The 13139-nt window shown below is 40.2% G+C and overlaps 1 protein-coding gene across 2 annotated transcripts in view; it reads left to right on the top strand.

The window, feature by feature from the left end:
- The window catches only part of SMARCC1 (SWI/SNF related, matrix associated, actin dependent regulator of chromatin subfamily c member 1), a 202799-nt gene that overhangs the window by 73761 nt on the left and 115899 nt on the right, over window positions 1–13139 (top strand). For both annotated transcript variants that reach the window (XM_012473838.3, XM_064367033.1), the window contains 3 exons: window positions 2451–2576; window positions 7526–7647; window positions 9658–9782. In XM_012473838.3, the coding sequence (XP_012329261.1) occupies window positions 2451–2576; window positions 7526–7647; window positions 9658–9782 (373 nt within the window). The remainder of the gene's footprint in view (window positions 1–2450; window positions 2577–7525; window positions 7648–9657; window positions 9783–13139) is intronic.

Here is a 13139-nt window from a genome sequence, read left to right as displayed (position 1 = left end):
AAGCCAGATCATATTGTGGTTTGTGAGAGGGGAGCATGAGGAGTGGAGTTGAACATCACTGATGATATTATTTGGGAAGCTTGGAAGCAGTACCTGTGTGACTTTTAGAATAATACAGACTTACTTTATTAATCATTTCTACCATAATACAGTAAGAGTCCATACATTGACTTGTTAATCAGCTTTTGATGTGGAAATAATTTAAAATTCAAGGGGCATGGTGGCTCACACCTGTAATAACAGCACTTTGGGAGGCTAAGGCAGGAGGATTGCTTGACGAGCTGGAGCTACCAAAAGAAAATATTATCCAAGCATAATGTCAAGTGCCCTATAGTCCTGGCTACATACTTGGAAGGTTGAGGCAAGAGGATTGCTTGAGCTGAGAAGGTTGAGGCTGTAGTGAGCCATGATTGCACGACTTCACTCCAGCCTTTGTAACAAATTAAGACACTGTCTCAAAACAAAAAAGAATAATTTTAAAAGTTGCAAGAGTAGTACAAAACAAAGCACTACTTTGTACCCTTCTTCCAGATTTTTCTATTTTTAACTATTTTAGGAATTAAGTGTTGAAATTATACTATAATAATAAAAGAGTAAACTATATGACCCATGAGCCATGTAATGTTTTGAAGTACTACTGAAGGATTTTTAGACGTGTATTTCCCAGTAGATTAATAGTATCAGAAGTTTAAGACTGGGAATGATGGGAGAGATTACTGTGGTATCACATTATTAGGAAGGAAACTAGGCTCCAGAAGTTAAGTGGTTTTACCCAAGGACATAGACTTTTATATTATTTTGACATTAAGATTTTTTTCCAGATAATAGAGCAGAGGGTTTGAGAGCTCAGGCAGAACTTAGTGCAAATCCAAGTTTTGCCCCTCATTAGGGATGTAACTAGTCAGCTTACTAAAACTGTTTGCCCCAATTTTCTGATTTGGAAAGCCAGAGAGTATAATACCTGCATTATTTCACTGTGCTTAGGAGGGTTAAATAGGATTATATGTGTAAGGGGTTCATCATAGTGCCCAACACAAACAGTTGTTAGCTGTCATATACCCTTCTAACATGCTTTCTCAGGAGATTTCTTTCAAGGATTTCTCAATAGTTAAAGGATGTTCAGTGTGAATGTTCAGCTCTTTTTTTTTTTTAAAAAAAGGCAACGTAAACACGTTTCTCACACTTTGGAAAACATTATTCTGACATTTATTTTCTGAGCAATCATTTAGTTAATTTACCCTTTTCTTTAGCACAGCCCTATTTTCTTTTTCTAATTAGCTTAAGGCTTCTCAGTACTTTATACACTCTTCTCATAATTTGTCCATTTAGGAGTCTTTTCAGGTTACATTATTGGAGGCCTTATTTGTCTTTGACAGGCTGTTAATTTTGTGTTTGTATATATTACTGTGTAACTGTAGTTTTCAAGGGAGAGGAGGTGTGTGGTCAAACGGATATCATTCTTAACTCAAGGTACATGAAAGGCATATCCCAAATAACCAGTTTAGTAGCTCTTTCAAAAACAAAACAGGGAGTTTAGATTGACAAATTACTAGGAAGTTCATATTGTTTTCTAGTCATTTTCTCAGTATATCTTGTTTTTACAGTGTTCTAGGAAGGCTTATAGTTCTTTTGTAATCTGTTCCTGACTGGGCATGTTCATTTCAACCAACACTACCCCAACTGAAACCCCACTGTGACTTGAGTTTTTTTATACAGGGAAAAATTATCTAGTGTCAAATTCCAGTTATGTCCCTATTGAGAAATACTGTTGGATAACATGGAATGTTACATAGGTTAGGCCTGTGGTTTAAGTATCTATCTATATGTGTATATACATCTACATTTGTACAACATCTGGACAACTTTTCATTTTATTAATTCTTACTCAGAAGCATGAAATAAAACAAGGGAGGTGGCCATATAAAGGACTGGGAAGAACCCACCATCTGACTCTCACTTTTCCATTTCTACCTCAGCCTTGGCTATCCCAGAAAGATTGCCGTAAGCACCATTTGTACTTGTTGGGGCAGGTAATAGGCCTCTGCAAATTTGCTCTTTCATCAACACTTAGAGTGTTGTGGATAAACTCAGAGATATCCTTTGTGCCTAGAGCAATGACTGATTTTGGCTCTGTGCTGTTGAATGTTTTTATCAGTGATTTTCATGAACATAAGGATGAAATGATTAAGAAAAACAAATTTGAGGAGCTTTGCTATCAGAATCTAAGTCTAGTATAAATTAGTGATGCTTTTTTGTCCTCTTTACCTGGTAAAAGATGTGGAATAAAAATTGAGATGAATAAATTACGACTCATATCCTTAGTAGTATTACATTATTAATGTGTTTTATGCATTTGAGGCTTTGAAAATAATCAGCTTGTTTCTTTTTCAATACTTTAAAACCTTGAGTGATTTTATCATTTAGTTATTCATGCTTTGATATGGTTTTAGGTTCATGTGAAATGGATTTTGGACACTGATATTTTCAATGAATGGATGAATGAGGAGGATTATGAGGTGGATGAAAATAGGAAGCCTGTGAGTTTTCGTCAGCGGATTTCAGCAAAGAATGAAGAGGTATTTTTTTTGCCACTGTTTCTCACCATTAAGTCTTCCTTCTTGGCCCAAATCTTATCCAGTCTTCATCAATAAACCGTCACATACAAATTACTTAGAAACTTTCACATCTACCTGATGGCTGATGTGCCGTCACGTCAAAATTCCTAAGTGGCTTTAACAGGTATTTTAGAAGCTGGTATCCTCCCAAAAGGGAGTATGAAACTCTCAAAAGGTTGTTAAGATTTTTTTTTTTTTTGAGACAGAGTTTCACTCTTGTTACCCAGGCTGGAGTGCAATGGCGCGATCTCGGCTTACTGCAACCTCCGCCTCCTGGGTTCAGGCAATTCTCCTGCCTCAACCTCCTGAGCAGCTGGGATTACAGGCACGCGCCACCATGCCCAGCTAATTTTTTGTATTTTTAGTAGAGACGGGGTTTCACCATGTTGACCAGGATGGTCTCGATCTCTTGACCTCGTGATCCACCCGCCTTGGCCTCCCAAAGTGCTGGGATTACAGGCGTCAGCCACCGTGCCTGGTGTTTATTTTTTTATTTTTTATTTTCTTTTTCTTTTTCTTTTTTAATTTTTTTAAAGACAGGGTTTCACCATGTTGATCAGACTGGTCTTGAACTCCCAACCTCAGGTGATCCGCCTGCCTTGGCCTCCAAAGTGCTTGGATTACAGGCATGAGCCACTATGCCTGGCTGGTTGTTAAGATTTAAAGTGGCCCATGCAGAAGGGTAGTGGTACGGCTGATTTTGCCCACTTGATCTGAAATGTAATATAACACGGTAGAATTTAATATAGCTGTTGGTTTTCCTATGGAAAACTCATTTTGTTTAATATGTTTATATATTTTTTGAGACAAAGTCTTGCTCTGTCATCCAGGCTGGAATGCAGTGGCACAGTCTCGGCTCACTGCAACCTCTGCCTCCTGATTGAAGTAGTTTTCCTGCCTCAAGCCTCCTGAGTAGCTGGGATTATAGGCGCTGCCCCACCATACTTGGGTAATTTTTGTATTTTCAGTAGAGATAGGGTTTTGCCATGTTGGCCAGGCTGGTCCTGAACTCTTAACCTCAGGTCATCCATCTGCCTCGGCCTTCCAAAGTGCTGGAATTACAAGCATGAGCCATCAGGCCTGGCCTGTTTAATATTTTTATTTATTTTTTTGAGATGTAGTCTTACTCTGTCACCCAGGCTGGAGTGCAGTGGCGCAATCTCGGCTTACTGCAACCTCTGCTACCTGGGTTCAAGCAACTCTACTGCCTCAGCCTTCTGAGTAGCTGGGATTACAGATACCTGCCACTGCGCCTGGCTAATTTTTGTAGTTTTAGTTTAGATAGGGCTTTACCATCTTGACTAGTCTGATCTTGAACTCCTGACCTCGTAATCTTCCTGCCTCGGCCTCTCAAAATGCTGGGATTACAGGTGTGAACCATGGTGCTCAGCTTCTGTTTAATATTCTTAAATAACTTTGTTAATGCACGGATAGTAGCGTAAAGTATAGGCCTTAAACACCTTAAGAGTTTCAGTTCATACATAGAGCAAATTGAGGAAAAAAGAAAAAGGAAGAAAAAATTTTTAAAAATGAAAAAAATAAAAGAGTTACAGTTCAGTCTGCCTTTCTGAGGGTAGACGACTTTACATTTTATATCCTTTAAGTCGTTCAACCACTTAGATAGTTATCCACGATTCCTTGTAAGGCACAACTTTTGTGGTAGGTGTCACTAGAAGATGACACTGAGAAGGCACGTTAGTATTGGGTTTGTGATAGCTTTAGAGACTTGTGGTTCCTTTTCCTGGGGTATTATTGTTTACTTTTTTTTTTGAGACAGAGTCTTACTCTGTCACCCAGGCTGGAATGTAGTGGCACGATCTTGGCTCACTGCAATCTCTGCCTCCTGGGTTCAAGCTATTCTCCTGCCTCAGCCTCCTGAGTAGTTGGGACTACAGGTATGCGCCACCACATCCGGCTAATTTTTGTATTTTTAGTAGAGACAGGGTTTCATCATGTTGGCCAGGCTAGTCGTGAACTCCTGACCTCAGGTGATCCACCTGCCTTGGCCTCCGAAAGTGCTGGGATTACAGGCTTGAGCTATCGTGCCCAGCCTGTTTTATTTTTGGAAAAGCTTTGAGATGGATATTCTTTGAACCATTGAATTACAGAGTGTACAGTTCTTTCATATCTATTTCAGTGCTGTGACTTTACTACGTAAACTTTACTGTTTTTCACATTAATATATATATACATTTTTTGAGATGGAGTCTTGCTCTGTTGCCCAGGTTGGAGTGCAGTGGAACAATCTTGGCTGAATGCAATCTCTGTCTCCCGGGTTCAGGTGATTCACCTGCCTCAGCCTCCCCAAAAGCTGGGATTACAGGCGCAGACCACCACACTTGGCTAATTTTTGTATTTTCAGTAGAGGTGGGGTTTCACCATGTTGGCCAGGCTGATCTTGAACTTCTGACCTTAGTTGATCCACCCGCATTGGCCTTCCAAAGTGGTGGGATTACAGGTATGAGCCACCACACCTGGCTGATTTTTAGGAAAAATATTAGGAAACAAAAATATTAAATGGCTGGGCACAATGGCTCACACCTGTAATCCCAGCACTTTTGGAGGCTGAGGTGGGAGGACTGTTTGAGCCCAGAAGTTTGAGACCAGCCTGGGCAATGTAGCAAGACCTTGTCTCTTCAAATCATAAAAAAATTAAAGAAAAATGTTTTACAATTGAATCTTTGTCATACGTTTTTACTTGTAGTTGGTTCCTGTTTGTATTGAATTGGACTCCTCAAAATTTTTTTCCCACCCCCGTCTTACGGTGCTGATGACAATTCAAATTCTCTTATTTTAACGTTTCCCAGCAGATACACTTACATATTTGGTTTCTCTTATTGTATTTTAATCCAAGGCTTTTGTGTCATTAGGAATATTACAGTTTCTCCATTACATTATTTAAGTGGCCTGTTCATACCCATTCCTGTTCAGATTTATTCATTTATTTTTAGGAGATAATATAAAGATGGATATTTGTTAATAGGGCTGGGCATGGTGGCTCACGCCTGTAATTCTAGTACTTTGGGAGGATAGGGTAGATGGATTGCTTGAGCCTAGGAGTCCAAGACCAGCCTGGGCAACATGGCAAGACCCCGTCTCCGCAAAAAATACAAAAATTAGCTGAGCATGGTGGTGGTGCACACCTGTAGTCCCAGCTACTTGGGAGGTTGAGGTGAGGGGGATCAGTTGAGTCCAGGTGGTTAAGGCTGCAGTGAGCCACAACCACTTAAACTTGGGAGTCGGAGGTTGCAGTGAGCTGAGATTGCGCCTCTGCACTCCAGCCTTGGTGTCACAGTGAGACCCTGTCCCAAAAAAAAACATTTAACTTCAGCTTTACTGTATCATTCAAAGGTGTGTATCCTTTGATTTTTTTCCAAACTGCTATTACATACACATAAGGTATTTAAGGTTCTCAGTTTGATGCTATGGAGCTTCTGAATGAAAATAACAGTTGTAAGGAATAGGATGGAAACTGAGAAAATTAATGTTTAATTCATGGATTTTTTTGTTTTGGTGTGAGACAGAATGTCATTCTATCGCCTAGGCTGATGTGAGGTGGTGCGATCATAGCTCACTGTGACCTTGACCTCCTGAGCACAAGGTATCCTCCTACCTCAGTTTTCTGAGTAGTTGGGGCTACAGACGTGCATCCCCATGCCCAGCTAACCTTTTTTGTATGTTTTTGTAGAGAGGAGGTCTTACTATGTTTTCCCAGGTTGGTCTTTAACTGGGCTGAAGCAGCCCTCCTGCCTTCCCCCACCGCCTTGGCCTCCCAAAGTTCTGGAATTACAGGTGTGAGCCACCATGCTCAGCCTAATTGATGTTTTAATTTTGAATTATTTACCTATATCTCTGAATGCTTTTACCTAATCTAGTACTTTAGATCATTTAGGTGTTTTTTTTCTTTATGATCATCTGTTTATTAAATTGGTAGTTACTGTCTGCAGATTTACTTTTGTATGTTGATCTTGTGTCTTGAATCTTTCCTGAACTTGTTCATTAGATCTAGTAGGTATTTTGTTGTTGTTGTTTTATCAATTAGTTAGGGTTTTTTTGTGTATAAAATTGTATCATCTGCAAGCAGGGATAGTTTTACTTACACAGGTTGACTTTTTTTCCTTCTTTGAGACAGAGTCTTGCTCTGTCACCCAGGCTGGAGTACAGTGGCATGATCACAGCTCAGTGCATCCTTTGCCTACTAAGTTCAAGAAATTCTCGTCTCAGCCTCCTGAGTAGCTGGGAGTACAGGCATGTGCACCATACCCAGCTAATTTTTTGTATTTTTAGTAGAGACAGAGTTTCCCTGTATTGGACAGGTTGATCTTGAACTCTTTGCTTCAAGTGATCTTCCCGCCTCAGCCTCCCTGCTGGGATCACAGGCATGAGCCATGGCACCAGGTTGACTTTTAAATGATGTTGTCGTCTTGCTTAACATCTCTTATGACATAAAGTTATCTTTTCTATTTATTTTAAGATTAAATAAGATTAATTTCTATAGTTCTACATTTTCACAGGATCATTTGGCCTGTCTTTGTATTTTGTCAGCTTAATAGAGTATATTTCATTTCATATTTTTTTCCAGTAGCTATTGAAATGTGTTTCCCACCTCAAAACATAGAACGTGAACAGTAACAGTTTTTAGTTGTGCATGGTGTTGGCATGTCTGTTGTAGCATAGTTTGAATAACTGATGGCTGATATTTCCATTGATGATATAGGTCACCTGAAAGGTCAGGGAAAGTCTTTTGATTACTGGTGTTCCTGGATGATTAATGATGTTCTTTTCATTTGCTCTGAATTAAGGATATGCTATTGTCTTTGTGTGTGGAGACTCACGTTTGGTCAAGGATTTGTAGAAATTAAGGAGTTAGCAAAGATAGTTGATATTTATTTCCATTTACTTCTTGCTAGCCAGTCAGAAGTCCAGAAAGAAGAGATAGAAAAGCATCAGCTAATGCTAGAAAGAGGAAACATTCGCCTTCGCCTCCCCCTCCCACACCAACAGAATCACGGAAGAAGAGCGGAAAGAAAGGGTAAGAACTATTACATGATTCAAAGGGCATTAAAACAGGCTGGATGCCGTGGCTTACACCTGTAATCGCAGCACTTTGGGAGGCCGAGGCAGGTAGACCACCTCAGGTTAGGAAATACTTCTGTGGTATTTCTCTGTGTTGATATGAATCATGTTATGTGAGGTGTACGGATTGCTGTCCTGTATCCCTTGTAATTCCTAAAGGTAAAGAATCTACTGGTTTCTTTTTTTTTTGAGCCCTCTGGCATTTATTAGTTTTACAAATTAATACTGATTTGATTGAATTTTTGGTGTAAGAGCAATGGAAGTTTTTCTTTTTTCTTTTTTTACTCAGACCCCACCCCCACCCTATTTTTTATTTTTATTTTTTTTAGGAGGAGTTTTGCTCTTGTTGCCCAAGCTGGAGTGTAATGTTGCGATCTCTACAACCTCTGCCTCCTGGGTTCAAGTGATTCTCCTGCCTAAGCCTCCCGAGTAGCTGGGATTACAGGCATGCACTACCATGCCTGGCTAATTTTGTATTTTTAGTACAGATGGAGTTTCTCCATGTTGGTCAGGCTGGTCTGGAACTCCCAACCTCAGGGGATCCACTCTCCCTGGCCTCCCAAAGTGCTGAGATTACAGGCCTGAGCCACCGTGCCTGGTGGAAGTTTTTATACAGAAGAATTAGTTCTATATTTAGGGATTCTACTTGGAGTTCCTGATATTTGGATGATAAAAGGGCCACAAAAACAAAATGATACATATCTTTGATCACATATGTGATTGCTTATAATTTGAGAGAGAATATGTCATATTTCCTTAGCAGATGTTCTTTTATTACACTAATTTAAGTCCTTTTTGTGATAGTGTCTACAATTGACTGGTAGGATATTTTGCATTTTTTAATGCCCATTAACTTTTATTTTTATTTTATCGGCTGGTTAGATGTAATTTGGAGGAAATCACCTAATATTTTCTTTTCAATGTTTGCCTTGGAAATTTAATTTTATTATTATTTTTTATGAGACCAAGTCTTGCTCTGGCAGCCAGGCTCAATTGCAGTGGCATCATATCAGCTCACTGCAACCTCTGTCACCCCGGCTCAAGCAATTCCCCTTCCTCCAGCCTACCAAGTAGCTAGGGTTATAGGCAGGTGCCACCATGCCTGGCTAAGTTTTGTAGTTTTTTTTTTTTTTTTTTTTGAGATGGAGTCTCACTCTGTCACCCAGACTGGAGTCCAGTGGCGTGATCTCGGCTTACTGCAAACTGCAAACTCTGCCTACTGGGTTCAAGGGATTACAGGCAGCTGCCACCATGCCCAGCTAATTGTTTTGTATTTTTAGTAAGACGGGGTTTCTCCATGTTGGACGGCTAGTATCGAATTCCTGACCTCAGGTGATTCTCCTGCCTCGGCCTCCCAAAGTGCTGGGATTACAGGTGTGAGCCACCACACTGACCTTATGTATTTTTATTAGAGACAGGGTTTCACCATGTTGGCCAGGCTGGTCTCGAACTCCTGACCTCAGGTAATCTGCCTGCCTCGGCCTCCCAAAGTACCGGGATTACAGGCATGAGCCACTATGCCCAGCCTGCCTTTTTTATTTTTAAAACTTATTTTAGACGAAGTCTCACTCTGTTACCTAGGCGAGAGTGCGCTAGCACACACTCAGCTCACTGCAGCTTCCACCTTCCGGGTTCAAGCGATTCTCCTGCTTCAGTCTGCTGAGTAGCTGGGATTATAGGCGCCTGCCACCATGTCTGGCTAATTTTTGTATTTTTAGTAGAGATGGGAATTCGCCATGTTGACAGGCTAATCTCAAACTCCTGACCTTAAGTGATCCACCCGCCTTGGCCTCTCAAAATACTAGGATTACAGACATGAACCTCCGTGACCGGCATACTGTTTGTCATTTAAAGTGATTGTGAGCATATAGTTTACAAATAATAAAGGTGTAGAGCCTCAGAAACTGTTTACTGTAAGTAGCTATAATCAGTCTTGTTTATATTTCATATATCTTGTATGTTTTAGCCAAGCTAGCCTTTACGGGAAGCGTAGAAGTCAGAAAGAGGAAGATGAACAAGAAGATCTAACCAAGGATATGGAAGACCCAACACCTGTACCCAATATAGAAGAAGTAGTACTTCCCAAAAATGGTTTGTATTCTTCTGCATGAGAATGTTAGATTTAGTTTAGTAATTCTCAGCAACGCCATGGGATGATTCATTGCTTGCTGTGGGTCCACAGTTCTTGACTTTCAAATATGAATAGATTGTCCTTCTTAAGGATATCTTTTTTGAACTTTCTTTTTTTTTTTTTTTTTTGAGACGGAGTCTCGCTCTTGTTACCCAGGCTGGAGTGCAATGGCGCGATCTCGGCTCACCGCAACCTCCGCCTCCTGGGTTCAGGCAATTCTCCTGCCTCAGCCTCCTGAGTAGCTGGGATTACAGGCACGCGCCACCGTGCCCAGCTAATTTTTTTTTTGTATTAATGGAGACGGGGTTTCACAATGTTGACCAGGATGGTCTCGATCTCTCGACCTCGTGATCCACCCGCCTCGGCCTCCCAAAGTGCTGGGATTACAGGCTTGAGCCACCGCGCCCGGCCTGAACTTTCTTTAATCATTTGAATATTTATCGAGAAAACATACAGCAACCAAAAACTTCTCTAAATTTAGTAATATTTTTAAATTAATGGTTTTGTGTTGGGGGTTTTTTTTGGAAACAGAGTCTTGCTCTGCCACTCAGGCTGGAGTGCAGTGGCATGATCTCGGCTCACTGCAGCCTCCGCCTCCCGGGTTCAAGCAGTTCTCCTGCCTCAGCCTCCCGAGTAGCTGGGACTACAGATGTGTGCCACAATGCATGGCTAATTTTTGTATTTTTAGTAGAGACAGGGTTTCATTGTGCTAGTCATGTTGGTCCTGATCTCCTGACCTCATGATCTGCCCACCTCGGCTTCCGTAGTGCTGGGATTACAGGGGTGTAATTACAGCGGGGTGAGCCAGCATGCTGGCCAAAATTAATGGTTTTTAAATTGCAACAGAATCATATTCTTATGAAAAAGTGGTGTACATACCTATATACAATTTAACCTATTGAAATCGCTAGGAGTTGCTTTATGTGAATGCATATTTGAAGATATCCAGTAATGAATTTTTTCTAAGTGTGATGAACCTTAGTTACCAGTCATGTAAATTCTGGCCTAACTTCTATTTAATGTAATTAAATTCAAAGTGGACTGGGCATGGTGGCTTACGCCTATAACCCCAGCACTTTGGGAGGCTGAGACAGGCGGATCACTTGAGTCAGGAGTTCAAGATTAGCCTGGCCAACATAGTGAAATCCCATCTCTACTAAAAATATAGAAATTAACTGGGCATGGTGGTGCACACCTGTAATCCCAGCTACTCAGGCGGCTGAGACAGGAGAATCGCTGGAACCCAGGAGGTGGAGGTTGCAGTGAGCTGAGATTGCGCCACAGCACTCCAGCCTGGGCAACAGAGTAAGACTCCATCTCAAAAAAAGAAAATCCAAAATGTTTTTTAAATATTGATAAGGTAATTTTTATTGACCGTTAAATATTTGTGTCCTCAGTGAGCTAGTAATTAGATTTTCAAAAAATAAGCTCCAGCATACTTTAAAAAGTAAAGACCTGTGAGAGGCATTTTATTTATTTATTAGTCCTTTCCACCCATCTTTATGGGAGCATCTTGTAATAAGAGACTATACATATCAGTTGGTGCATTATAGCTCTCATACGAATCATCTGAGTTTACAAAGTTTACTGGGGTCTAGAAAGTGGAGATTTAAAATTTGGGGACTAGAAACTAAGTCATTAAAGTTGTTAGTAGGTTTTTGGGTTTTTTTTTTTTAAATACTTAAATGAAATTACAGGAGAAATTAGAACCTTTTCTGGTTATAATAGAATCTAATATTCTGTTAGAAGCTTAATTACAGTTTTGTCAAAACAGTCTAAGGTGGAGGATTGTAGTAAATTGTAAGGTTTTTTTTGTATTATACTATTCTGGGAGCATTAAAAATAATGAAAAGTTAAAAAAAAAAGTCTAGGATTTAGATTAAGATGTAAACCAAGCATGTAACTCTCTCTCTCCTGTGCTAATCTTGTGCATTGGCAGAAAAGACTATTAAAAAAGAGCCTAGGAAAACTGGAACATTATTTGACATTATTGAGAAATTTCTAAAATATAGGAAGCTATCTAGATGTTTTATATAAAAGTAAGATGAGTTACTAAAACTCAGGAAGCATACAGTTAAAAATAGGAAAAGACTATATGGTTTATATGGCACTAAACACAGAGCAACCGATAAAGTAATTCAGATGGGCACTGGGTGGGTCTATGTATATATACATACATATATTAGTGCGATTAATACCAGGAGAAGCTAGGTTCATCAGCATTGATCTGTCGGTATTTTGCACTGAGCTGATGGTGTGTTGTCTGGTCGTAGACTAAAGCACTAAGGATAAAGGTGAAAAAGATGCAAGGAAAGTATCCCAAGCAGTTCTTGACCTCCAGATGGAGGGATTAAAGGATAAAAAAATAATAATAATAATAATAATAATAATGAGAATTAGGGTTTCAGCCAGGTGCAGTAGCTCATGCCTGTAATCCCAGCATTTTCAGAGACTGAGGTGGGAGGATCATCAAGGTCAGAAGTTCAAGACCAGCCTGGCTAACATGCTGAAACCCCTTCTCTACTGAAAATACAAATATTAACCAGGTGTGGTGGCGTGTGCCTGTAATCTCAGCTATTCAAGAGGCTGAGGCAGGAGAATTGCTTGAACCCAGGAGGCAGAGGTTGCAGTGAACTGAGATCAGACACTGCATTCCAGTCTCAGTGACAGAGCCGCACTCTGTCTTAAAAAAAAAAAAAAAGTCAGGGTCTCTCTCTTGTGTCGCCCTGGCTGGAGTGCATTGGCACAATCATGGCTTACTGCTCACTCAAGTGATTCTCCTACCTCTGCCACTTGTGTAGCTGGGATACAGGTGCCTACCACCACATTTGCCTGATTTTTATTCATTGTAGAGACACAGTCTTGCCATATTACTCAAGCTGATCTCAAACTCCTGACCTCAAGCAATCTGCCTGGCTTAGCCTCCCAAAGTGCAAACCCCCATGCCTAGCTTATTTTATAGTTAATTTCTAATTAAAATCTGTGGCAGAGCTGGTCATGGTGGTGTTTCCCTGTAGTCTTAGCTATTGGGTGGGATGATTGCTGAAACGAAGGACGTTGAGGCTTGCTTCAGTGGGCCATGATTGCATCACTGCGCTGCAGCCTGGTCTAAGGAGTGAGACCCTGACTCAAAAGAAAAAAAAAATTCATTGTAATTTTAGTATTTTGAAATTAATTCACACTTGTTTTATTGCCCAACATATAGTCTATTTTGGTGAACCTTGTACTAGTTGAAAAGGACATGTTTTGTGCAGTTTTTGAGTCTAGTGTTCTATAAATGGTTGTTGTTGTTGTTTTGTTTTGTTTTGTTTCTGAGA

This window comes from Aotus nancymaae, unplaced genomic scaffold, assembly GCF_030222135.1.
Source record: "Aotus nancymaae isolate 86718 unplaced genomic scaffold, 86718_ANA_hifiasm-v0.15.2.pri h1tg000067l, whole genome shotgun sequence".
In the NCBI taxonomy this organism is placed as follows: domain Eukaryota; kingdom Metazoa; phylum Chordata; class Mammalia; order Primates; family Aotidae; genus Aotus; species Aotus nancymaae.
Note: the sequence above shows the minus strand (reverse complement) of the source record. Positions and strands in the feature narration are given on the sequence as shown.